Source organism: Miscanthus floridulus, chromosome 19 (assembly GCF_019320115.1).
Source record: "Miscanthus floridulus cultivar M001 chromosome 19, ASM1932011v1, whole genome shotgun sequence".
NCBI lineage: Eukaryota > Viridiplantae > Streptophyta > Magnoliopsida > Poales > Poaceae > Miscanthus > Miscanthus floridulus.
The window spans coordinates 44,650,712-44,675,212 of NC_089598.1; the positions used below are offsets into that span (position 1 = coordinate 44,650,712).

At 43.9% G+C, this 24,501-nt stretch overlaps 1 protein-coding gene across 1 annotated transcript; it reads left to right on the forward strand.

The window, feature by feature from the left end:
* Nucleotides 1–20,583: 20,583 nt before the first annotated feature.
* Nucleotides 20,584–22,686, forward strand: LOC136529080 (zinc finger protein HD1-like). The gene is made up of 2 exons (XM_066522129.1): nucleotides 20,584–21,660; nucleotides 21,969–22,686. The coding sequence occupies exons 1-2, from the start codon at nucleotides 20,812–20,814 to the stop codon at nucleotides 22,344–22,346; spliced, it is 1,227 nt and encodes a 408-aa protein (XP_066378226.1). The 5' UTR covers nucleotides 20,584–20,811; the 3' UTR covers nucleotides 22,347–22,686.
* Nucleotides 22,687–24,501: the final 1,815 nt, after the last annotated feature.

Sequence of the window (24,501 nt, forward strand, 5' to 3'; positions counted from 1 at the left end):
CCTAGTCTAGATTTATTACTTCACATGTTCATATCTCATGATAACATAAGTAACCAAAGATCCATTTGAAACTCGCTGGTGACAGGTAATCACCCGACTAAGTATGACTAAGCATAACTAGACATTTACGAATAAAATAGGTAATCAAGGTAGATATGGAAAAACAAGGTTAGTAATGCACCAATTAGGTTTCCACTTAACTCCTAATCACTTAATGCAGTAAAGAAAAGCAAAAGCGAAATCAATTTATAAAACACAAGGAAGGTTTAAATGCATCCAGGGCTTGCCTTCGTTGATGAAAAAGTTAGGTTCCTGCGACGTTCCACAAGTATCAGATCCAACCTCAACAGGCGGATTAACCTCCTCCACAACTTGATTAACTACCACGTGTTCACCTTCGTTCACTACACGTAGTAACAATGCCATGTTTAACATGATGCGGGATACGAAACATGATGCTTGATGATGGATGCAAAATTAACAATTCAAATACAACTTTCCTTCGCGGTACAGTTGCAAGTCAAATGAACTAAATCTTTTTCATAACACATACATCAATTGCCAAGGATCATTATCAACTAATGACCCAAGGTCATCACTCAATCCAAAATTTCAAACAAAACATAAATCATTAAAGGTTACTATTTGCTTTTATGAATTAATTATTTAATTCAAAATTATGAAATAAATCAACTTATTCTAATTGAGCTCAAAATTTTAGTAAAGGTTCATCACATGATAAGTAAGTGGCAAAACAAATTTCATAATTTTTGGATAATTAATTAAGCCTAGAAAAATCATGGAAACCCATTTATTAATTAATTGAGCAATTTTTATCACATTCAAACAGTGCTGAAAAATAACATTTCATATTTTTCCCAAATATTATTCATCACAGAGATATCACACAAAAATTTTCATAATTTTTGGAGCTCTAAATAAATCCACACAAAAATAACAAATTACAACACTATTCAAACATTTCAGAAAAGGAAAAATTCATTTTTCAACTACACAGTCGCTGACAGGGTGACCCCACATGTCATCCCCGACCTCCCGCCTTGACCATGACAGCGACGGCGCTGACCGATGAAAACTCGCCGACGGTGAGACCAACGGCAACGGCCAAAGTACCAAAACACTCCCCACACCACCCCGCATCGCTTGAAGGCACTAGCTTGAGCAATTATAGCGAGTTACGAGCTTGACGTCGGCCATGGCGGACGCGGCGACTCGGCGACGCCACACCGAAGAAACAAGGCCGGTAGAGTGTAAACAAAAGGCATGGGAAGGTTCAGCAGCTCACCACGAACACGTTGGAGCAAAGAGCGAGACCGGAGAAGCAACGGTGATGCGGGTCGACGTTCACAGCGGCCACGGTGGAGCAAACTTCGGCGACGGCGGTGCTCAGGCGACTATGATGGACAAAATGAACAATCAACCGGTCATAGAGCATCTCTGGAACAAGGCGGAGCTAGAGGTGCACTGAGCAAGAGCAAAGGCTCACCGAAGAACGCTGGCCATGATGGCGCAAGCACGACGGAGAGGTTGCCGGCCGTGAGGAAGAAAGGCGGCTAGCGACGATTCTCGGCGAAATCAAGTGACCACAGTTGGATGGCTAGGCTCGCAAGGAGTAGGCAAAGCTATTGAGCGCTTTGCTACGATGGCACAGACGCTAGTTCGACGGCGAGGGCTCAATGGAGATGATCGGCGACGTCGGGAAAAGCAGAGCAACGAAAGGAAGAACGGCGACGGCGTCTGAGCTTTATAGAGCGGCCAAGGGATCAAGGAGACGACACGCAGTGGCCTTCTCCACGCCAGCGCAAAGCCAACGGCAGCCACAGGCGCGTCTGGAACCGAGCAGAAGGACGTCGGCGGTGGGGCGGTGGTCGTGGCACTGTTCCACTTAATTACAGAATTGCCATTCGTTTTAAAATCCAAATTACTCCCAAATTTGTATAACAACTCAAAAATCTCCAAAAATAAAAGTTGCTCAAAATCCAAAGTTCTACAACTTTTCTTTTATAACCACCCCCAAATTCGGTCTACATTTTGAAATGAAATTTGAATTCGAATAGGGGACATTTAAGGAATTACGCCTTTTCAAATTACTTAAAATTTTTCATAACAACTTTGAAAACTCCAAAAACAAACTTTGTATAACTTGTCAAGCTCTACACTTTTACTTTTAGGCTCAACCCCAAAATATGCTTAGATTTTGAAATGAGTTTTCAGGGTAGGATTTAAATACTAAAAATCAGGGTTTTCTTAAAAATTCAAAATCCAAACAAACTTTGAACTTGATTCAAACAATACAATTCAACACATACCACATAAATGTAAACTTGTTTTAGTGAATGCATAACAAAGTTTTCACCAAAGACCAAATGCTTTGCAATGCATATGATGACATGGTAGGTTTTAGTATTGAAACACCCGAGGTGTTACAATCCTTCCCCTAAAAGAAATCTTGCCCCGAGATTCAAAGCCATAGGGTAAGTAATGGAAAAGGAAATGTGTCGCACGAACACATACAAAATTTGTCCATAAAACGGCTGAGGTCCCTTTACAAAACACAATTTGTAACAACCGAGCTCAACTAACATTACTCTATATTGACGCAAGAAACTCTGGAAATTTTTCTAACAAGTAATCTTCGGATTCCCAAGTAGCTTCTTCTTTGGAATGTTGATTCCATTGTATCTTGTAGAACTTGATTGTCCTTCTTCGTGTGACATGATCTTTCTGATCCAGAACTCAGATAGGATATTCAGAATAGGTCAAATCAGGTTCAAGTTCCACTCCTTCAACCTCAACATTCTGCTCAGGCACTCGGAGACACTTCTTTAATTGAGAAACATGGAACACATCATGTACAGCGGAAAGATGTTCGGGTAACTTTAAGCGATACGCCACTTTTCCATACCTCTCTAAAATTTGAAATGGTCCAATATATCGAGGTGCCAACTTGCCTTTTACACAAAAACGGGTAACTCCCTTCATTGGTGATACCTTCAGATATACAAAATCCCCCTTGTTAGACACCAATGGTCTACGTCGTTTATCTGCATAACTCTTTTGTTGGGACTGAGCTATCTTCAAATTACTTTGTATTTGCCTAACCTTGTCTTCTGTTTCTTTCACAAGGTTAACTCCAAAGAATCTTCTCTCCCTGGGCTCAGACCAATTCAGTGATGTTCTACATCTACGACCATAGAGTGCTTCAAATGGAGCCATTCTAATGCTCTCCTGATAACTATTATTGTATGAGAACTCAGCCAAAGGCAGACATTCATCCCACTTATTGGAATAGTTAAGAACACAACATCTTAACATATCTTCAAGTACTTGATTGACCCTTTTAGTCTGACCATCAGTCTGGGGATGATAAGCTGTACTATACAGGAGTTTGGTACCCAATGAAGAATGCAGTTGTTTCCAAAAGCTAGAAACAAACTGTGTACCCCTATCTGACATAATGGTCTTTGGTACCCCATGGAGACTCATGATTCTTGCTAGATACATCTTGGCATACTGGATAGTAGGATATATACTCTTGACGGGAAGAAAATGTGCTGACTTAGTTAGTCGATCTACAATAACCCATATTGAGTCAAAGCCCTTTGATGTCTTGGGTAGACCAACAATAAAGTCCATACTAATATCCTCCCACTTCCAAGCTAGAATAGGTAATGGCTATAACTCTCCAGCAGACCTCAAATGTATAGCTTTCACCTTTTGACAAGTATCACACTTGGCTATATACCGGGCAATTTCTATCTTCATTTTGGTCCACCAAAACCTCTGTTTCAAGTCATGGTACATCTTATTACTTCCCGAATGAATAGATAACCTAGTAGCATGTGCCTCTTCAAGAATTGACTGGCGCAACTCAGGAACCTTTGGTACCACTAAGCGATTCTTGAACCATAACACACCTTCATCATCTACTTTGAAACATTCTGCTTTCCCATCCTTGATTCTTTCTTTGATATGGGCGATACCCTTGTTTTCTTTCTGAGCAGCAATAATCTGGTCTCGAATAGTGGCTTCAACAGTTATATTGGTCAAACTACCTTGTTGAATTACCCCTATACTCAACTTTTCCATCTCTTGGCATAAAGTCAAACCCATTGTTCTTACTGTCAGACAATTGCAATGACTCTTTCGACTTAGGGCATCTGCAACTACATTTGCTTTACCAGGATGGTAATGTACTTCCAAGTCATAATCTTTAATCAATTCTAACCATCTTCTTTGTCGCATGTTCAAATCTGATTGAGTAAAGATATACTTTAAACTCTTATGATCTATATAAATATGGCACGTATTACCAAGCAGGTAATGCCGCCAAATCTTCAGAGCATGGACAACTGCTGCTAACTCTAGATCATGAGTCGGATAGTGTTCTTCATGTTGCTTAAGTTGTCTGGAAGCATAGGCAATAACTCGGCCTTCTTGCATTAATACACATCCAATGCCAATACCCAAAGCATCACAATAAACGTCAAATGACTTCTCTATATTAGGTTGGGCTAATACTAGTGCAGTGGTTAACAGTCTCTTCAAAGTCTAGAAAGCTTCTTCACACTCAGATGACCAGACAAACTTGGCTTGGTTCTTCAACAACCCAGTGATGGACTTGGATACTCTAGAGAAATCTAGAATAAAACGACAGTAATACCCCGCCATTCCCAGAAAACTCCGAACCTGATGAACAGTGGTTGGTGGTTTCTAATCAAGCACATCCTTAACTTTGCTCGGATCAATAGCAACTCCTTCAGCTGATAAGACATGTCCAAGAAACTATACTTCCTTAAGCTAGAAGTCACACTTACTGAACTTGGCATATAGTTGATGTTCTCTTAAGCGGGTCAGGACAATTCTGAGATGTTCCGCGTGTTCCTTCTTGTTCTTGGAATAAACTAGGATGTCATCAATAAACACCACCACAAACTTGTCTAGCTCAGGCATGAATACTGAATTCATCAGATACATGAAATGAGCTAGGGCATTTGTCAAACCAAAAGACATTACCAAGTATTCATATAATCCATATCTTGTGGTAAATGCCGTTTTGGGAATATCTTCAGGCTTAATCTTGATTTGGTGATAACCTGACCTTAAATCAATCTTGGAGAAAACTTTGGCTCCGTCCAGTTGATCAAAAAGCAAGTCTATCCGAGGAAAGGGATACTTATTCTAAATGGTCACTTCATTCAACAGTCGATAGTCAACACATAACCTTAGGGTCTCATCTTTCTTTTTCACAAAAATTGCAGGGCATCCCCAAGGTGATGAACTAGGTTGAATAAATCCTTTCTCAATCAACCCTTGCAACTGAGTCTTCAACTCGGCTAATTCCTTGGGAGGCATCCTATAAGCTCTCCGAGAGATCGGAGCTGTTCCAGGCTTTAACTCTATGTTAAACTGAACATCCCTATCTGGTGGTAGACCGGGTAAATCCTCAGGAAAAACATCAGGGAATTCACAAACTACCAGGATATCCCTAATCTCCTTGACAAAAGTTGCACAAACTCTTCCCACTGATCTCCTTAAGATAGGAAGTTGGATAAGAAGCTAAGAATTACTATCAGGCAAACTCACCCTTAATGTCCTATTCAAAGCATCTATAACAGCCTTATGCTGATACATCCAATTCATTCCCAAGATCACATCTATCTCTTGATCCTTGAGAATAATCATGGTAGTGGGAAAAATATGCCCACCCAGGTTTATGGGTACCTGGTATACCATTTCCTTAGTACACAGACGTCCCCTGGGCGACTGTATAAAGAAATTTTCCTTTGTTTCCCCAATTGGAATTGCATGCTTTACGACAAAGGTTCTATTGATGAATGAATGAGATGCACTAGAATCAAAAAGCATAACAGCAGGATGATCGGCGATAGGAAACATACCCATCATCACTGGCTCCCCTTCCAGAATTTCCCCAGCTTGAATATAGAACACCCATCCTATTTTCCTCTCATCTTTGCCCTTCTGAGCATTCTGATTGTGGTTCTTGTTCTGTGCTTGACCCTGTTGTTGATTGGCAGGGGCCTTCTGATAATTTTGATTAGCCTTCTTGGGATACGGACATTCCCTGGAGAAATGACCAGTCCTTCCACAATTGTAACACGGATAATTGTGACCCTGGGATGTTGGAGCATTGCCACCAGGAGCATTGGTCTATTGTGAATTCAGGTAGATTATAGCAGGACGGACATTTGACTATTGCCCGACTTGGAATTGTGGCGGACGATAAGGAGGATGATAATGGTTGACTGGATGATATATTATCTTTTGCCTCTTTTGATTTCCACCAAAAGATCTAGACGACACATTCTTCTTTTTCTTGATCTCCTTAAGCTACCGATACTTTTTCTCAGAAGCAATTGCAATATTCACTGCCTCATGATAAGTAACATTGGCACATGCAGTCATCATTGTCTGTAATTTGGTATTCAGTCCTCTCATGAACCATTTCTTTTTCTTGGCATCTGTATTGACATGTTCAAATGCATACTGTGATAGGTGATTGAATCTACCCACATATTGCATAACCGTTTGATCCCCTTGCCTCAAAGCAAGGAACTCATCCAACTTCATGGCTATCACCCCTTCTGGAATATAATGAGCTCTGAAGGCAGTACAAAACTCAGCCCAAGTTATTGGAATGCCAGCTAGTTGCATAGCTACTAGATTTGCCCACCAGGCACCTGCTGCACCTCTAAGTTGCTAGGCAGCAAACACAGGTTTCTGCATCTCCATGCATGGAATAAGATCAAATTTCTGCTCCATGGTCCGAAGCCAATCATCAGCCTCCAATGGTTCATCAGCCTTAGTGAACACTAGTGGTCTTGTATCTGTAAAATCAACATACGTAGCCTCCTGTCTGTTATGATTGCGGCCACGGATTCCTTGCACCATATTCTGATTGCTCTGAGCTATCTCTCGAAGCAATCGGGCATTTTCAACAGTCACATGGACCAGTGCTGCTATAGCATCAGCTAAAGTCGGTGGAACTGGTGGTGGCTCAGGAACACCACCCTCGTCCTGTGAAGAGCTAGGAACATCCAAAGCATGAGTATGAGGCATCTGTTCATAACAAACCAAACTTTACTCACAAGCTTTTATTAAAAGATAAATGAGCTTACTACAACACATTACACTGGTTTACTTATTTAAGTACAAGTCCACACCTACACAAGACTACTGAACTTAACCAGATCTCACTATTTACAATTCTACTCTTCTCCTCGACCACGTCAAACTTCGTGATCGGTATCCATGTCGGAAACATTTCCGCCTTCATTATCACTTTCATCAACCATCACTAATTCTTCTGGATCTTCTTCTTCTTCTTCCTCTTCAAGTTCATCATCATCAGCAATGACGACACTAGGGTCCATTGCATCAGCTTGAGGTTCATGATTTGGATCTAGGAGGTTGCTCAGCCTATGGACTTCTTCATGTAAAGTAGTATTATGTTCTTCTAAATCTTCTACATAAAATTCTAGCTCATGTGCTCTAGCTCTAGCTACATCTTCCCTATGCCAAGCCTCATTTCTCCCTTCCACCATATGAACTAACATACACTCGTAGTTCTTATGAGCGGTGGTGCGACACTTCAATTAATCTTTTAACTTGCCCATCCGGATGGCATCCAAGGCTCTATCCCTAGTAGCCTGTGCTAACTCTATTGAAAGCCTTTGTATCTCTACCTGGGGATCAGGTCTAGAGCTGCTACTGCTAGCACCGTCATTTCTAGGGGCAAGCTGGTGACGAGGAACTCCTTTGGGTCCAACGGACTTATGGGGCGTTACCTTGGTGCGAGCCATACTGTAGGAAGCAAGATTAATCCAATTAAGACAATCTGATCAAAATCTAAAGAGTAGCCAGGATGGATTACATTACTCAATCCACACTCACTACCCAACCCAGACTCAGGGTGAAGGAAGTAACAAGTGAATTAATCATGATGCATGAATCGTTCTTACGAACAAAAACATTAAAGCTTATAAGGTACATAACCACAGTTATTTTTATATAGGGCGTAATAAGATTACTACTCCACCACACAAAGCCTTTTTAATCAATTAAGGAATGGTGAGAATGAAATAAGATAAGCCAGAAGCAATTTGGACCAAATTAATAAGATATATCTATTTGTCCCAAATCATTTTGAAGTTTTTGTAAAATAATACAACAAAGACTTTGTAACGATCTGCTCTGATACCATTCTATGGCAGAACCTCCTAAATTATAGGACCCACATGCACTTATCACTGTCCAACGACCTTTGACAGCTATGCATATGTTCCTAGTAACTTAAGAAGTCTGTCGGGTGTCCTCGGGGAACCCCGAATCATCCACGATTTCCGAGCAGGATCACATTACAGAGTCATTGTAGTATTACAACATTTATTCAAATATATACATCAGAGTAAAATAGCGGAAGTTTTATGATAACTTAGTTTACAAACCAGTTGTTTCAAACCTTACAAACTAAGTTCAGTAATTATTACAAACCATAGTAGTAGTGGAGTGGCATAATTAACATAAACATAACACACAAAATAAGCATCCTGCCCAAGGATCACACATTCACTTATCGTCATCGACAGAAACAACAGTCATGCAGCAAGGTCCAAAATAGACCTGCTCATGAGGCTCACCTGCAACAAGGGTCAATGAACCCTGAGTACAAAAGTACTCAACAAGACTTAACCGAAATAAAAATTGAGAAGACTCAGGAATGTAGGCTCAAGGATTCAAGGTATGGCTTTAGCAATAATCAAAGTTCTTTTGCGTAAAAGCTCTTTAACAAAATTCTTTATCTCAACATGTAAAACTTTATAAGTACCACATATGAATCTGCCATGATCCGTAATGAGATCATGAACTTCATATCAATCTCTTTCTCAAACCTAACTCAAGTTCCAGTTATTAACTACGATGATGAACAGTGAGTTGAGTCTTCATAATCGAGGAGCAACGACGATTCGAACCGATTCTTAACCCAGCTGGGGATTCCAGACCACACGACATATGCAGGTCCCCGACCTACATATATCAACCTGCACTCAGATCCTTTAAAACAAGAATGGGTCCACGCCACTCGAGAATACAGTACTCCACCAATCAAGCCCATGGCCACGTGGGTACATGCTACTCTCGCCATCTCTCCACTCCTAGTGCGCGAGTAGCCATTCTCGTAATAGAATAGCTGAGTTAAGGCTTACCGGAGTATGTGGTTAGTACTACAAAGTCTCACCTCATGCAATTCAACAACGGATGGACCTTAATTGACACAGGCGGAAAGAAGCCGCTCACAAGACCTTCATGTCTTGTGGCTCTCACACATCGAGTCCGCCCGGTCTAGATTTATTACTTCACATGTTCATATCTCATGATAACATAAGTAACCAAAGATCCATTTGAAACTCGCAGGTGACAGGTAATCACCCGACTAAGCATGACTAAGTGTAACTAGACATTTACGAATAAAACAGGTAATCAAGGTAGATATGGAAAAACAAGGTTAGTAATGCACCAATTAGGTTTCCACTTAACTCCTAATCACTTAATGGAGAAAAGAAAAGCAAAAGCGAAATTAATTTATAAAACACAAGGAAGGTTTAAATGCATCCGGGGCTTGCCTTCGTTGACGGAAAAGTTAGGTTCCTGCAATGTTCCACAAGTATTAGATCCGACCTCAACAGGCAGATTAACCTCCTCCGCAACTTGATTAACTACCACGTGTTCACCTTCGTTCACTACATGTAGTAACAATGCCATGTTTAACATGATGCGGGATACGAAACATGATGCTTGATGATGGATGCAAAATTAACAATTCAAATACAACTTTCCTTCGCGGTACAGTTGCAAGTCAAACGAACTAAATCTTTTTCGTAACACATACATCAATTGCCAAGGATCATTATCAACTAATGACCCAAGGTCATCACTCAATCCAAAATTTCAAACAAAACCTAAATCATTAAAGGTTACTATTTGCTTTTATGAATTAATTATTTAATTCAAAATTATGAAATAAATCAACTTATTCTAATTGAGCTCAAAATTTTAGTAAAGGTTCATCACATGATAAGTAAGTGGCAAAAAAATTTCATAATTTTTGGATAATTAATTAAGCCTAGAAAAATCATGGAAACCCATTTATTAATTAATTGAGCAATTTTTATCACATTCAAAAAGTGCTGAAAAATAACATTTCATATTGTTCCTAAATAGTACTCATCACAGAGAGATCACACAAAAATTTTCATAATTTTTGGAGCTCTAAATAAATCCACACAAAAATAACAAATTACAACACTATTCAAACATTTCAGAAAAGGAGAAAATTCATTTTTCAACTACACAGTCGTTGACAGGGTGACCCCACATGTCATCCCCGACCTCCCGCCTAGACCACGACGGCGACGGCGCTGACTGACAAAAACTCACCGACGGTGAGACCAACGGCGACGGCCAAAGTACCAAAACACTCCCCACACCACCCCGCATCGCTTGAAGGCACTAGCTTGAGCAATTATAGCGAGTTACGAGCTTGACGTTGGCCATGGCGGATGCGGTGGCTCGGCGATGCCACACCAGAGAAACAAGGCCGGTAGAGTGTAAACAAAAGGCATGGGAAGGTTCAGCAGTTCACCACGAACACGTTGGAGCAAAGAGCAAGACCGAAGAAGCAACGGTGACGCGGCACAGCGGCCACGGCGGAGCAAACTTCGGCGACGGCGGTGCTCAGGCGACTATGATGGACAAAATGAGCAATCAACCAGTCATAGAGCATCTCTGGAACAAGGCGGAGCTAGAGGTGCACTGAGCAAGAGCAAAGGCTCACCGGAGAGCGCTGGCCACGATAGAGAGGTTGTCGGCCATGAGGAAGAAAGGCGGCTAGCGACGATTCCTAGCGAAATCAAGTGACCACAGTTGGATGGCTAGGAGCGCAAGGACTAGGCGAAGCTATTGAGTGCTTTGCTACGACGGCACAGACGCCGGTTCAACGGCGAGGGCTCGACGGAGATGATCGGCGACGTCGGGAAAAGCAGAGCAACGAAAGGAAGAACGACGACGGCGTCTGAGCTTTATAGAGCGGCCAAGGGATCAAGGAGACGACACGCAGTGGCCTTCTCTGCGCCAGCACAAAGCCAAGGGCGGCCACAGGCACGTCTGGAACCGAATAGAAGGACGCCGGCGGTGGGGCGGTGGTCGTGGCACTGTTCCACTTAATTACAGAATTGCCATTTGTTTTAAAATCCAAATTACTCCCAAATTTGTATAACAACTCAAAAATCTCCAAAAATAAAAGTTGCTCAAAATCCAAAGTTCTACAACTTTTCTTTTATAACCACCCCCAAATTCGGTCTACATTTTGAAATGAAATTTGAATTCAAATAGGGGACATTTAAGGAATTACGCCTTTTCAAATTACTTAAAATTTTTCATAACAACTTTGAAAACTCCAAAAACAAACTTTGTATTACTTGTCAAGCTCTACACTTTTACTTTTAGGCTCAACCCCAAAATATGCTTAGATTTTGAAATGAGTTTTCAGGGTAGGATTTAAATATTGAAAATCAGGGTTTTCTTAAAAATTCAAAATCCAAACAAACTTTGAACTTGATTCAAACAATACAATTCAACACATACCACATAAATGTAAACTTGTTTTAGTGAATGCATAACAAAGTTTTCACCAAAGACCAAATTCTTTGCAATGCATATGATGACATGGTAGGTTTTAGTATTTAAACACCCGAGGTGTTACACGCTTGCAATTCCTCACAATCACCCAAAACAACACATAGTTGTTCTTGCACACACAGATACTTTCATAACCTTGTCCCAATTCTCAAATATATTTGTGTGCCTCCTTACATGATTTTGATACGTTGCTACTAGGGAATGCATCTGACAGCAACGCCAATAGTGCATCAAAATAGTTGTTGCTAACTCGATAGTGGAACTTGATATAGAGTAACCTGACAAGGAAGGAGAATCTTGAGAAGGTAGATCTAGAAGAAATTGATTGCTTCAACTCATCCAGCACTCAAACTTTGGGACTCTTCTGTCCTGCTCTTCAGATGTCAATAGGTTTTGAACTAAATCATCAAAATCTAGTAATATGTTATCGTCGCGATCCTCCTGCTCCTCCTCTGTAATCCAACCATCATGATGAGATCCATGCACATCTGATGGCTCTATAATGTCAATACCTCCTCTCTCTTCCCCATGATGAATCCATGTGGTGTATGTGGGTGACATTCTATGTATAAGTAAGTCGTACTTCACCTCTTGCCAAGTTTTAACCACCTGGTTAAGACAATGTATACATAGGCAAGGTATCTTTTGCTCTAGATATTTTTGTTTAACCATATCCATGAACTCTTTCACTCATGCGATGAACGTCGGCAAGAATGATCTCCCATTAGGAATCTAGGATTTTTCCATCTGTGGCAGCAAAAGTACGCAAAGTTCATTAGAGTTTCGACCATTGGGTGGATAGTGGCAAAACTAGCATTAGAACAAAGCATACAGTATTCGAGAGCACTAATCTGTGCATTTGTTCATATCATACTATGGGACAATCTAGTTTTCTATTTTTGTGTGATAAAAGCATTGATTTCAATTAAAATTCATATAGAATAGCCTTTCTTTATGTGTTCTTTACTTTATCATGTATAGAAAATGGAGTTCTATAATCACAGAAGAAGGTACTCTTACCTTTGTTCTACGAACTGGCATGGCTCGGCTGCAAGCCACCTCTACCGCGGCACACACCTGATCATGCGGACACCGATGCCACCACGCTCCACCGGGAGAGCCCCGCCATGCAACCAAAAGGACGCCTAAGCCACCATAGCAGACCAGGGATCCTCTACCTCCGCCTTCGCCATCGCCGCTGTAGCCACCACAAGTCTAGCGGGCATAGATTTGTTTTCACTTACAGGGGATATATCCAATTTAGGTCAACCTATAGGGCATCCACACAGCCAATAGGATACTATAGTGACTCCAAAGAGATGTCAGCACAACCAGGCATCTAGCGCAATGGTAAAGACGCTCCAATCCTTGGTCCAGATCTCGTGTTTGACTCCTAGGTATCAGACCTTCTTTTTGAGAAATTAAACCCCGATGGCACACATGGTACAAGTGACATGCAAACCATCGGGTCCCATAGGCTAGATGGAGATGGAGAAATGTCCCATAGGTACACGTTATGTGGCAGAACCGCCTAATCTAATGCCTCCTAGGAGTGCTCGTCTTCCATTAGACACTAAGCACTCAAGGGAGAACACTAAATTACATAGCTCCGTCGGGCACACCACAGGGGAGAACCCAAAAATCCACATTTTTCCATCAGGATAAAAAATGAGGGAATAAAGCTTACATCATTCTTAACCATTTCTTACATCACTTTTAATACAGCATCAGAGTACAATATTTATTATTATAATAGCGGAATGTAATCATATTATCAGAGTTATGAACAATTTCATGTAACAGCGGAATATAAACATGTGATCAGAATTACAGCGGAAATAAATATCTATTTATGACATGATAAAAAATTGATATATAAACTACGACAACAGGTTATAAAACTTTCATTTATAAAAACATTTAGTTAGAGTTATAATTAAAGACTATGATCGCAGCATAAAGGAAATCCTCTCTGAGCCCACCAGGAAGAATCCATACACAAAGGTCAGCTCTAGTGTCCACCTGTCACCTGCAACAGGGGGAAATAAAACCCTGAGTACTTAATTGTACTCAGCAAGACTTACCCGATAGGAGGAAAGAAAAGACTCTAAGGGTATGCAAGGCTATCTGGCTTGTGGGTTTATTGCATCTGCAGGAAGCATTACTAAGCGTGCGTCCTTATATTCAATTTTTATTAACAGCCACATTAGTTCGTTATCTAACCATTCTATGTAAGCACTTGTACTACTTTCAAGCAGGTGGTAATCAATCAGAATTTTCTTTTTCCATCTTTCATCTTTCAGTTCTTACTACAGTGCTAGGCCATAGACAAGCCATACCGGATCACCCGGCGATTCACGAATCAATGCCCCTAGCTGGGTACCCCAAAAACACATGCCCCACTTGTACTCTAGGCACAAGCAGGACCAACCCACTACCCTCCTATCACAGGGTCCAGGTCCCCGTCCAAACTGGGACTCCAAGGCCCTGCCCCTGAGTCCCGGACTCAGTGCGGTGCAAGGACCTCCGAACCCAAAAAAACCACCATGACAGTCGGTCTAGAAAGAGCCGGAACCCATGACAAGAGAGTAACAAGTCTTCCAAGCGCCCATACCCAAGTATGTGCTCGGGATAATAAGTCTGTGACTTGCCTAGAGTCTTATTCAACGGCCGGTCCTTAACCAACATGGACAGGGAAAGTAGTGTAACCAAGCTATGTCCCGTGGCCGCAGGACAAACCTCTTACACCCACAAATACCCAAACCATATCCCTGCCCGGTCACCATTTTTCCTTTCCACCATTTATATTTTCCAAGTGATAATAATACAGTAATATATTTCCTATCTCTCGTGAGTGACAGGAAATCACACGACTTCTACCGGAGTCCTGTAGCATAGCAATCTACACAATCCTATCATACTAGTAAGACTCATAGGATAAAGATATATATATGCAAGTGGGTTTCATTCAACTCCTTAAAACTTAATGCACAAATATAATTTAAAGTGTAGAATAATATGGGTTATGCACCGAGGCTTGCCTGGGTAAGATTTAATCAGAAGTTAGCTTTCCATCATGGCGACATGATCTCCAAAAGCATCATTTGTCCAGCAACTCCCGATGACTCTGCGATCCATCGACGTCCTTATTATGATATGCAATGAGATGCAATACAAAGACATAATTAATCGACTGCAATCGTGACTCGTAAAATACGATTTACGCCTCTCAAGTTAACGAGCTAGTTCTAATGACGACCGTACTTATCTACGTATCAACATCGTCAAGAAATGCGTCATTTCCCAATTAGTATTTCAGTTATACAAACCCCGTTGTTTCTTTATTTCATTCTATCGATTTAATCATTATTCAAAATAGGGCATCATTATCTATCTAGCAAACTAATTATTCTGGTGCTACAAAAATTACAGTGAGCAGATAATAATATTAGTAATTTACTTTAAAATTTTCAGAGTCAACACTATCACCTATTTATCACGGAAATTCCTACAAGTTCACCTTTTAATAATATTAAGCATGTTAAAATAATTAGAGCAACCCTAAAAACATACCGAACATATGCGAACAAAATACACTATTAGGTAGATCATGATTCTAGAAACTCAACAAAACTAGTTTGGCATTTTTATGATTTTTCTATGATTTACTACAAATTTTACAAGTTTACCTTGCAAGCTAAATTAGAAAGTGCTCTACAATTCAAAAAGGCCAGCGGCAACAAAACTGGCCTAGCAGCGGCGATAATCGCGCGGGCGGCCCAGGCGCACCGGCAACCGGTCGGCCCAGCGTGGGGCGAACGACCAGCGGCCCAACGACGGTGGAACGGCGTGGACGGCCCACGCGGACGTGCGGCCTAAGCGCGTGGCGGGGCGTGAGTCGCCCAGCAAGCCGACCCAGGAGGGATCTACAGCGGCTACGGCAAATTTTCTAAAGTGTCCTCGTTATATACCATAATTGCAAAACCATCGAGGCCACTATTCCTGTGAGTCATACTATTCGCATTTTACTCCCTAAACAAGTCGAATTTATGTTTTTGCAATTCCCTGGGAATCCAGAGTAGAGCAGCGCATCAGGTCTTGGCCGGCCGGCACTGGATCCGGCATGGAGGGCTCGCTGATGGAGCGGGGCGAGCGACAAGGCATGCGGGCCCCCACGCAGAGACAACGTGGCCGTGGCGAGCGACCGGGGAGGGCCAGGGCACCCGACGGTGGTAGAGCGCAACTACCCGTGTCGGCGTGGTTCACCGGCGGCGACGCACGCGCTCTGGTATGGTTGCGGCAACACCGGGTGAACGGAGGGGAAGGGAATGAAGCAAAAGCTAGTTAGGGACGGTCGTGACGATTGGTTGGGCCAGATAAGGTTGGGACCATGCCGGCCATGGTTAGCGGCCATGATGGCTAGTTCAGCGCTGTGGCGGCGGCGTTCTGGCAAACTGGCTACGAACTCGGAAGAGCGGAGGGTAGCGAAGGTACCAGGGCATCACCTAGATCCGGCTGCAACGGTTGGTTGGTGCAGTGAAGCCGCGGAGGGGGTTGGCCATGTGCAACGGATAATCATGTCCATGGTGGCAGAGACGGCACTCCCAGCGATCCAACGCAGCTCCGATGAACCGTGTGAACAGGAAGAGGATGAGGGCGCAAGCGCGGGAGCCTCCCGGCTCAAGCCCGCGGCCACAGTAGAAGCAGCGGCTGGCGACCATGAGCATGACCTACACAGCGGGGAGGAGGAGCAGTGCGCCAACATCGTAGCCCGTGGCGATGTCAGAGTCATAGACGCGGTAGTCGTACCCTTGACGGCGTCTGGGGTGACGGTGGCCCGGCTCCGGCGCTGCTCGGCTGCCACGCCTAGGCCAAAAGCGATGACGTCTAGGAGGATCACCACCGGCTGCACGAGGACGGACGCCATCACGATCGAGCGAGCGAGCGAGCTAGTCTGGCTTGCTCTTGTCGGTCGGTCTCTACTAGCACGTGGCTGAGCTGCTGGTCTGGGCTGGGTGAGCTTGGTGAGCCTCAAGAAGACAAAGGGCAGGACATATAGCAACATTTGCGGCCATGGCTATGTGCTGGCGCAGGCGGGTGCTCGGCAGATGCAGACAGAAGAAATCAAGGGCAGATAGAGAAGGAAAAGCAAAGGCCGGGGACAGAGCGAGCAGCGACAAGCAAAGACAGACAAGACAAGTAAGGTCAGAGAGTAGAGAGCACGACAAGGGCATTGATGGTGCTGTAGGGTGAAGCGACGAAACAAGCAGACGAACGGTGGTGCTTAGCAGGGCGTGGCACGACAGAGCAAGTGCTCCCATTAAAAATTCAGACACGACGCAAGCGACGGGGAGAGAGACAATGGCGCAGGCAAACCGACACGCCGGGGTGCAAAGCCACGACAGGAGAAGAGACGGTGAATAATTGCTATGCAACGAGTACGCTGTACGCCGCACTAGTAAAAGTAAATGAAGCTACTGTGTTATCTCTCGTCGTGCTTTCACATCAATAACGTTAAATTTATGAGATGGGCAGCTGTCGCGGGTACGTTACCAACTTATCATAGGGGCTAAAACGAGTCTATACGTAAACATGTCACTAGACCAAGGCTTTTCAACTGAGCGTGCTTCTCAAAATAAACACGTGAATATATATATACTTATAGATATTTCTATCAGTTTACTAATTTAGACAATTAGCAACATCTAGGGACAAGGAGATTTTCAACAAAGCTCAAATTTAAATTAGATTCAAAAGTTATATATATATCATTCTATTTATTAATGGATTTTATTTTATTTATAAAAGTCGCTTTTCATGCTTAATCAAATAGAACAAACCGTTCGCTATCTATTGGCTAGAATTGTCGCTCGGCATTCCTAAATATCTTTACACACTGATTAATTTAACTTGGACGTTGATTCGAGCCACAAAACAGAATCACCGGATTCACTCATCGCATCAAGTACGTTTTAAATCAAAAATCCGAGAACTCATTTCAAAAAAATTTACTTAGGCCGAAATCGCGGTGCTAAACAAGATCATAACACCAGGGTGTTACATGTGACACGTAAGCCGTCGATTCCCACAGGTCGGATGCAGAAGGACCGAGCGGAGACTTTTATGACGAATTGCAAGCGTCAAGTGACACGCAAGCCGTCGGGTCTCATAGGCCGGATGGAGATGAAGAACGGTCCCACAGGTACACGTGACACATAAGCCATCGGGTCCCATGGTTGGATGCTGAAGGGTCCCGTAGGTACACGTCGGATGGAGAACGGACCGAGCGGAGACTTTTATGATGAATTGCAAGCGTCACGAATGAGTAACTACAGGTCCCACATGTACACGTAAGATGGAGAAGGGTCCCATAGATACACGTCGCATAGAGAAAGGATCAAGCGAAGACTTTGAGGTACACGTCGGATGGAGAAAGTACCATGTGACGATCTATAACGAAGCACCGTTCATTACAGATCGAATATTGTTCGTCATAGATGTGTAATTAGTTCAATGATGAAGCCCTGTTCATTACAGTATTAAAGGAGATCGTCACAGATGAGTCGCGCAAGTGATCTGTGATGAAACCTTATGCTCTTCTATGACGGTTTTTTGATGATGCCTTATTTCGTCATAGATAGGGAGGGTTGAAAGATTGTCACCACTGATCTATGACGAAACAAAAAAATTCGTCATTAAAAGTGATCTTCTATGATGGTTTCGGAATCGTCATTAAGATTTTCGTCATAGAAGTGGATATTTCTAGTAGTGTCAAGAACAGTCGCAATAGTCTGCTTCACTCCCACTATAACTGAGGGAGAAGCTTCGCTCCTGCTACAAACTGAAAGGAGATGTTAGAAGTAAAGGTAAATACTAGAGATATTTGGAGATGAAAAAACCCTAATAATAAATAAAGATAGAATTCTACAGAAAGACTAAGATTAGGCCTAGTACAACTTGGCTTATACTCTAAATCTCTCCTCGTATGTACCAATAAATACCCCAGAGGGTCAATGCAACCGACATGAGAAAAACAACAGATCAACAACACATCGTTAGAGTTTTCATAATATCCACCCTTTTCCACACTCAGGCCCTAAAACAAAAGTTCAGTTATACATATACATTGAAGCAGATGGAATAAGCACCCGCCAAAATTTGCACCCCTCACAATAGAAAAATGACCTGAACAGTGAAGATTGGTTCTCCCAGCTGATAGGCAAAGGAAACAAGATGGCGCACTCACAGGCGATCATGACCACTTGGAGCATATGGAAGCAGAGAAACACTATAAATTTCAGGTAAAATAGGAAAGGGGCGCCAGAGGTTTTCGAGAAGATTAAGGATACATGCATGTAATACTTGATAAATGGTGGCGCGGGGGGAGTCCTACAACCCCTTACTGTTGTAAGACCAAATAGTGAGCAATAGGCTTTTAGCTCTTCAATACCTCTGCAGCTTAGGCCGTTGAAGATAGCTCCTCGCGCTTGCAAACTAGTTGTGTTGCTACCTCCTTATTATTATTTATGAAAAGCCAGGTAACTGGATTTTTTTTAAAAAAAAAAAGCAGATGGAATGAGCCAGATGCATGCAACGAGAGCTTCCTCAATCCCCCAGATGAGGTGATGAGGCAGAAAATATTATTCCAAGATGAAGCTGCCTGAAAGTGTAGGCCAGTAGGCCGCAGCAGCAACTTGCGCGTTAGGGGGTATTTCGATACAGGGACTAAAGTTTAAGAGGTGTCTCATCGAATGTCACATGGGGTGTCGCATGAAGTGTTCGGATACTAATAAAAAAAACAAATTACAGAATCCGTCAGTAATCCACGAGACGAATTTATTAAGCCTAACTAATCCATTATTAGCACATGTTTACTGTAGCACCACATTGTCAAATCATGGACTAATTAGGCTTAAAAAATTCGTCTCGTAAATTAATCTCAATTTATGTATTTAGTTTCGTAACTAGTCTATATTTAATACTCCATACATGTGTTAAACATCCGATGGAACAGCGACTAAAGTTCACCCCCTTAGATATTTGCGGAATGGTATGGCGGCGGCAAGGAAACTATCCGGTGACCTGGCAGGGCGCTTTGCGGCTTTTCCTGTGTATCTGCACCCGCTACCTCACGTACGCTTGAGGTTCCAAAGGCCAAAGGTGCAACGGCTAAGGGGGGAGTGGCAACGACTGCCACAAAACCCACCTCAATCTCGTGCTTTGGAATCCCCCTGCCCTTTCCCTTTTGCCAAAGACCTGCTCTGCATAAAGAGAAGGGCAGCAGCATCTTCTCCCCCTCCCTTTGCCTCCTGCCTTTATACTATACCATACCACAACAGCTTCAAATTCTCTGCCTTTAGATTAGCTTCAGTCCAAGGAATGTTAGTGCCAATCATGCATATACTAGGTAGGACATAACACACCAGATAATTCCCTAGCTCGATCAGCAACTTGTCCAGTTCAGATGATCCCCTAGGATTTCTGTCTGCAAACACCAAACATGCTTGCATATATATATACTGCTTTCGCTTAAAAGTTCCTAGAGAAGCAAAGCTCAATGCAAGTCAAGTATACTCAGGCCTGCTTATCTGCCGGTCTAACTATCCAGCCTTGCATCGCCAAAGAAGCATCAAATCTTTATCTGAAAACGACTCCTCGACGTCTGAGCATAGGCGCTCGCGGTCGCGACATCCAAAGCCGACCACAAGATAGGCCACACAGCGCTGCTCCGCCCCAGGAATGGCGCCAAGTGTCACGCCCTGGATTCCACTGACACCCACCCTCCTATTAGTACTACTCTGCGCTGCACCTGCAGCTAGCGTTGGTGACTTCATTTCCCCCTTCGTTTCCCCCACAAACTCATACGACAGTCGATCCATCATTCCCTGCAACAAGACACATAGGATAGGAGCCAGCCAGCCAGCCATGAGAGGTAGAGGAACAGGAGAAGACATATACACCCATATAGAGTGAAGGGAACAGTCGCCCAGTCGGTCCTGCAGCTACAACAGGCTGCTGGTCTGGTCTTTGTGGTGCAACAAGTGCAAGTGACAAAACCTCCCCGATCCCTTCATGAATTATAACTTCGGCGCCAACGTTCTCGATGAGGAGGTCGCTGGAAGAGGCGGCGGCGGAGGCGGGGAAGGGAGCTGCCCGGCACCAGCATGGGCCAGGCCCTGCGACGGGTGCCGCGCGGTGCCCAGCGTGGTGTACTGCCGCGCCGACGCCGCGTACCTGTGCGCGTCGTGCGACGCGCGGGTGCACGCCGCCAACCGCGTGGCGTCGCGCCACGAGCGCGTGCGAGTCTGCGAGGCCTGCGAGCGCGCGCCGGCCGTGCTGGCGTGCCGCGCCGACGCCGCCGCGCTCTGCGCCGTCTGCGACGCGCAGGTCCACTCCGCGAACCCGCTCGCGGGGAGGCACCAGCGCGTGCCCGTGCTGCCGCTCCCCGTCGCCGCCATCCCGGCCGCTTCCGTGCTCGCCAAGGCAGCGACCACCGCCGTGGTCGTGGGTGACAAGGAAGAGGAGGTCGACTCGTGGCTGCTGCTCACCAACACCAAGGATCCAGTTTCAGACAACAACAACAACTACAACTGCAGCAGCAACAACAACAACATCAGCAGCAACACCAGCACGTTCTACGCAGATGTTGATGAGTACTTTGATCTCGTCGGCTACAATTCCTACTGTGACAACCAATTCAACATCAACCCAAAACAGTACGGGATGCAAGAACAGCAACAGCAGCAGCTGCTGCTGCTGCAAAAGGAATTTGAAGACAAGGAGGGAAGCGAGTACGTGGTGCCTTCACAGGTCGCGATGGCCAATGAGCAGCAGCAGAGTGGCTATGGAGTTATTGGGGCAGAGCAGGCTGCATCCATGACTGCCGGGGTCAGTGCTTACACAGATTCCATCAGTAACAGCGTGAGTCCATCTATTACTACTATTACTATCACTATCTATGCTGTCGTGTGTTTGATTTGAGGTTTCAATGTTATTTTATACGTATAAGAGGGAAGTAGTCCAAATTTATCCCTACCATTTTACACTTCATTTTGTGTTTTAGGAGTACTTTGCAACAGTTAAAAAAACATTGCACCTTTTTCAATCTTCAGAATTAACGTCCATAAATTAAACCCCATCTACTACATATCATCGCAGGGTCGTCTATGACACCTGCAATCCCCTTATGATTCGCATATTTCAATGACCATTTGCCGATTCCATCTCAGATATCTTTCTCATCATCAGTGGAGGTGGGTATTGTACCAGACAACATGGCAACGACAGACATGCCAAACTCCGGCATCCTGCTGACACCTGCTGGAGCCATCAGCCTCTTCTCGTCAGGTCCTTCGCTTCAGATGCCACTTCACTTGACCTCCATGGACAGAGAGGCCAGGGTCCTCAGGTACAAGGAGAAGAAGAAGAGCAGAAAGTTTGAGAAGACCATACGTTATGCGACGAGGAAGACATATGCAGAAGCAAGGCCGAGGATCAAGGGACGCTTCGCCAAAAGATCTTCTGATATGGAAATCGAAGTGGACCAGATGTTCTCAACTGCAGCTCTGTTGTCTGATTGTAGCTATGGTACCGTTCCATGGTTCTGAAGGAACTTTGGTGAGACATGATTACCATATATATATGTAATAGGAACATGTGTTCCATAGTGATAAGGTCGAGTACGTATAAGTAGTTCTAGGAAACCGATGCTATGAGTGGTATTGTGTTTGTTTGACAACTTAAATGAACAATTACCTTAGCATTTGACTTTTGGTTTGTAATTTCATATAGCAGGTCTACATATACTGTTAGTACCTGCTCAGTCACTCTAACATTTTTAAGTGAACAGAGAGCAAAATAAATAAATAAAATGCAATTGGGAATTAGTGTGCAAATCATTCTTTGTTGCCACAGATTAGCAGCAGCATATAGCAGTAATGCTATGGAACAGGGGCATGACTTCGTGATTCGAAACACTGTAGCTTGGATGGTCCATGTAAGAGGCGTGCTTGGGGAAGGGGTTGGCGGCAGCTGTGGAGGTGGCGGCTAGGGAGAGAGGGCGGCACAGGCAGAGGGGAGGCGGCAGGTGCAGGGAGAGGAGAGGAGGAGATAGGAAGGAGCAATCGCTCGTCTATTGCTTAGTTTGATTGATTACATCCCCTAGTATTTATAGTCCCTATAGGACTTAGACTCCACGCAACCTACGGGAGATCCTTATAGGATTGGATTCTCCCTTCCATACTAACAAACTCCAATTCCATAACTAACCAAACTCTATCCAAACTCTAATAGACTCGATATAGTAACTTGGGTAGCGACGGTGGGATCGACGGCGCCCTCCCTCCTAGGCCGCGCGGCCCCTAGGGCGCGCTGGTGGTGGCGCCTAGCGCCCCTCCTTGGGCCCCTCTCGGCTCGTTAGTTCTAGGTTGGGGGGCCTCCATTGGGCGTATGACACCAACCCCCTTCTCCACTCATCGTGTCCTCGTGCCAAAGTAGGGTCCAGTCGTCGACGCCAGCTGGTGGAGAAGCTTCACCGGGAAGAATAGCCTCGATGTGGCCAAGCATGCTGCCGTAGATGTGTTTCCCATGTGTGTGTTGGCGAAAACTCGAAGCAGGAGATTGCTGATGTAGCCGTAGAAGAAGTAGAGGTGCGCGCCAGTGTTCGTGCCGGCTCCTGTGGTCTGGCTAGCCGCAACAAGTAGAGGTCGTGGTATGGCTGCCCTGAATATGAAGTGTGCCATCTCTCTTGGTGGAGCAATGAAGTCCTGGATGCGGGTCGGTATCGGGGGCGAGGTAGGCAGGGATGCGTCGCCAAACCGTGGCGCTTGATCCTGTTGTTGGCGACGTCGTCAAGTCTAGCATGGTGGCGAACATGAAAGAGCCCAAGTCGAACTCGCTTGGCGAAAGACGGTGTGCGGTGGAGTCGGGTCGGAGAGCGATGTCACTACAAGAATCCTGTTAATCCGTGATGAAATTTTTTTCGTCACGGATCACCAAAAAAAACGTCACCAAGCATCATCTGTGACGATTTCATATATCATCACGGATTGAGCGTCATGGATTAACGTCCATGACGTTTTGTCGGAAATCATCACGGATTAACGGAATCGGTGACGATCTTAAATTGTCATGGTAGAGCCCGATGCCTAGTTAGCCCAGCCCAAGTCCATTTCCTGTGACGAAAAATAAACATCACGGATGAATTGCCACGTCATCATGGATGCTTACGTGGATGATGACGTAGACACTACCTTAGCCCATTTATTAATAGGCCAAAATCTAAGATAGGCCAATTTTTGGTCCAATTTTAGCTATTTTCGTAGCTCTTTTTCAGCCATTTTGGCAGCCAAGTTTCAGCCATTTGCAGCCCTATTTCGTCATCGATTTTTAGCACTTTTCAGCCCACTACTACAGCACATACGGCCCATATACACAACCCATTTTCACACATACAACCCATATACACAGCCCATAAAGCTAATAATTATAGCAGCACATCAAATAAATAATCTTATGCTTCCATCAAACATATCACATAAATTTTCATCCAACGTCAGATTACATAAGTTTCCATCCAACATCCCATTCAACCTTGCAGTTTACAACAAATAGAGATTCTAAAAATACATACAACTCCATCTTATTCCATGCAGCAGTGGCAAAATGCATTCATGCGGCAGCAACAGTGACAAAATGCAAGCACCAGCAGCAGCAAAATGCAAGCACCAGCAGCGGCAAAATGCAACCAGCAGCAACGGCAAA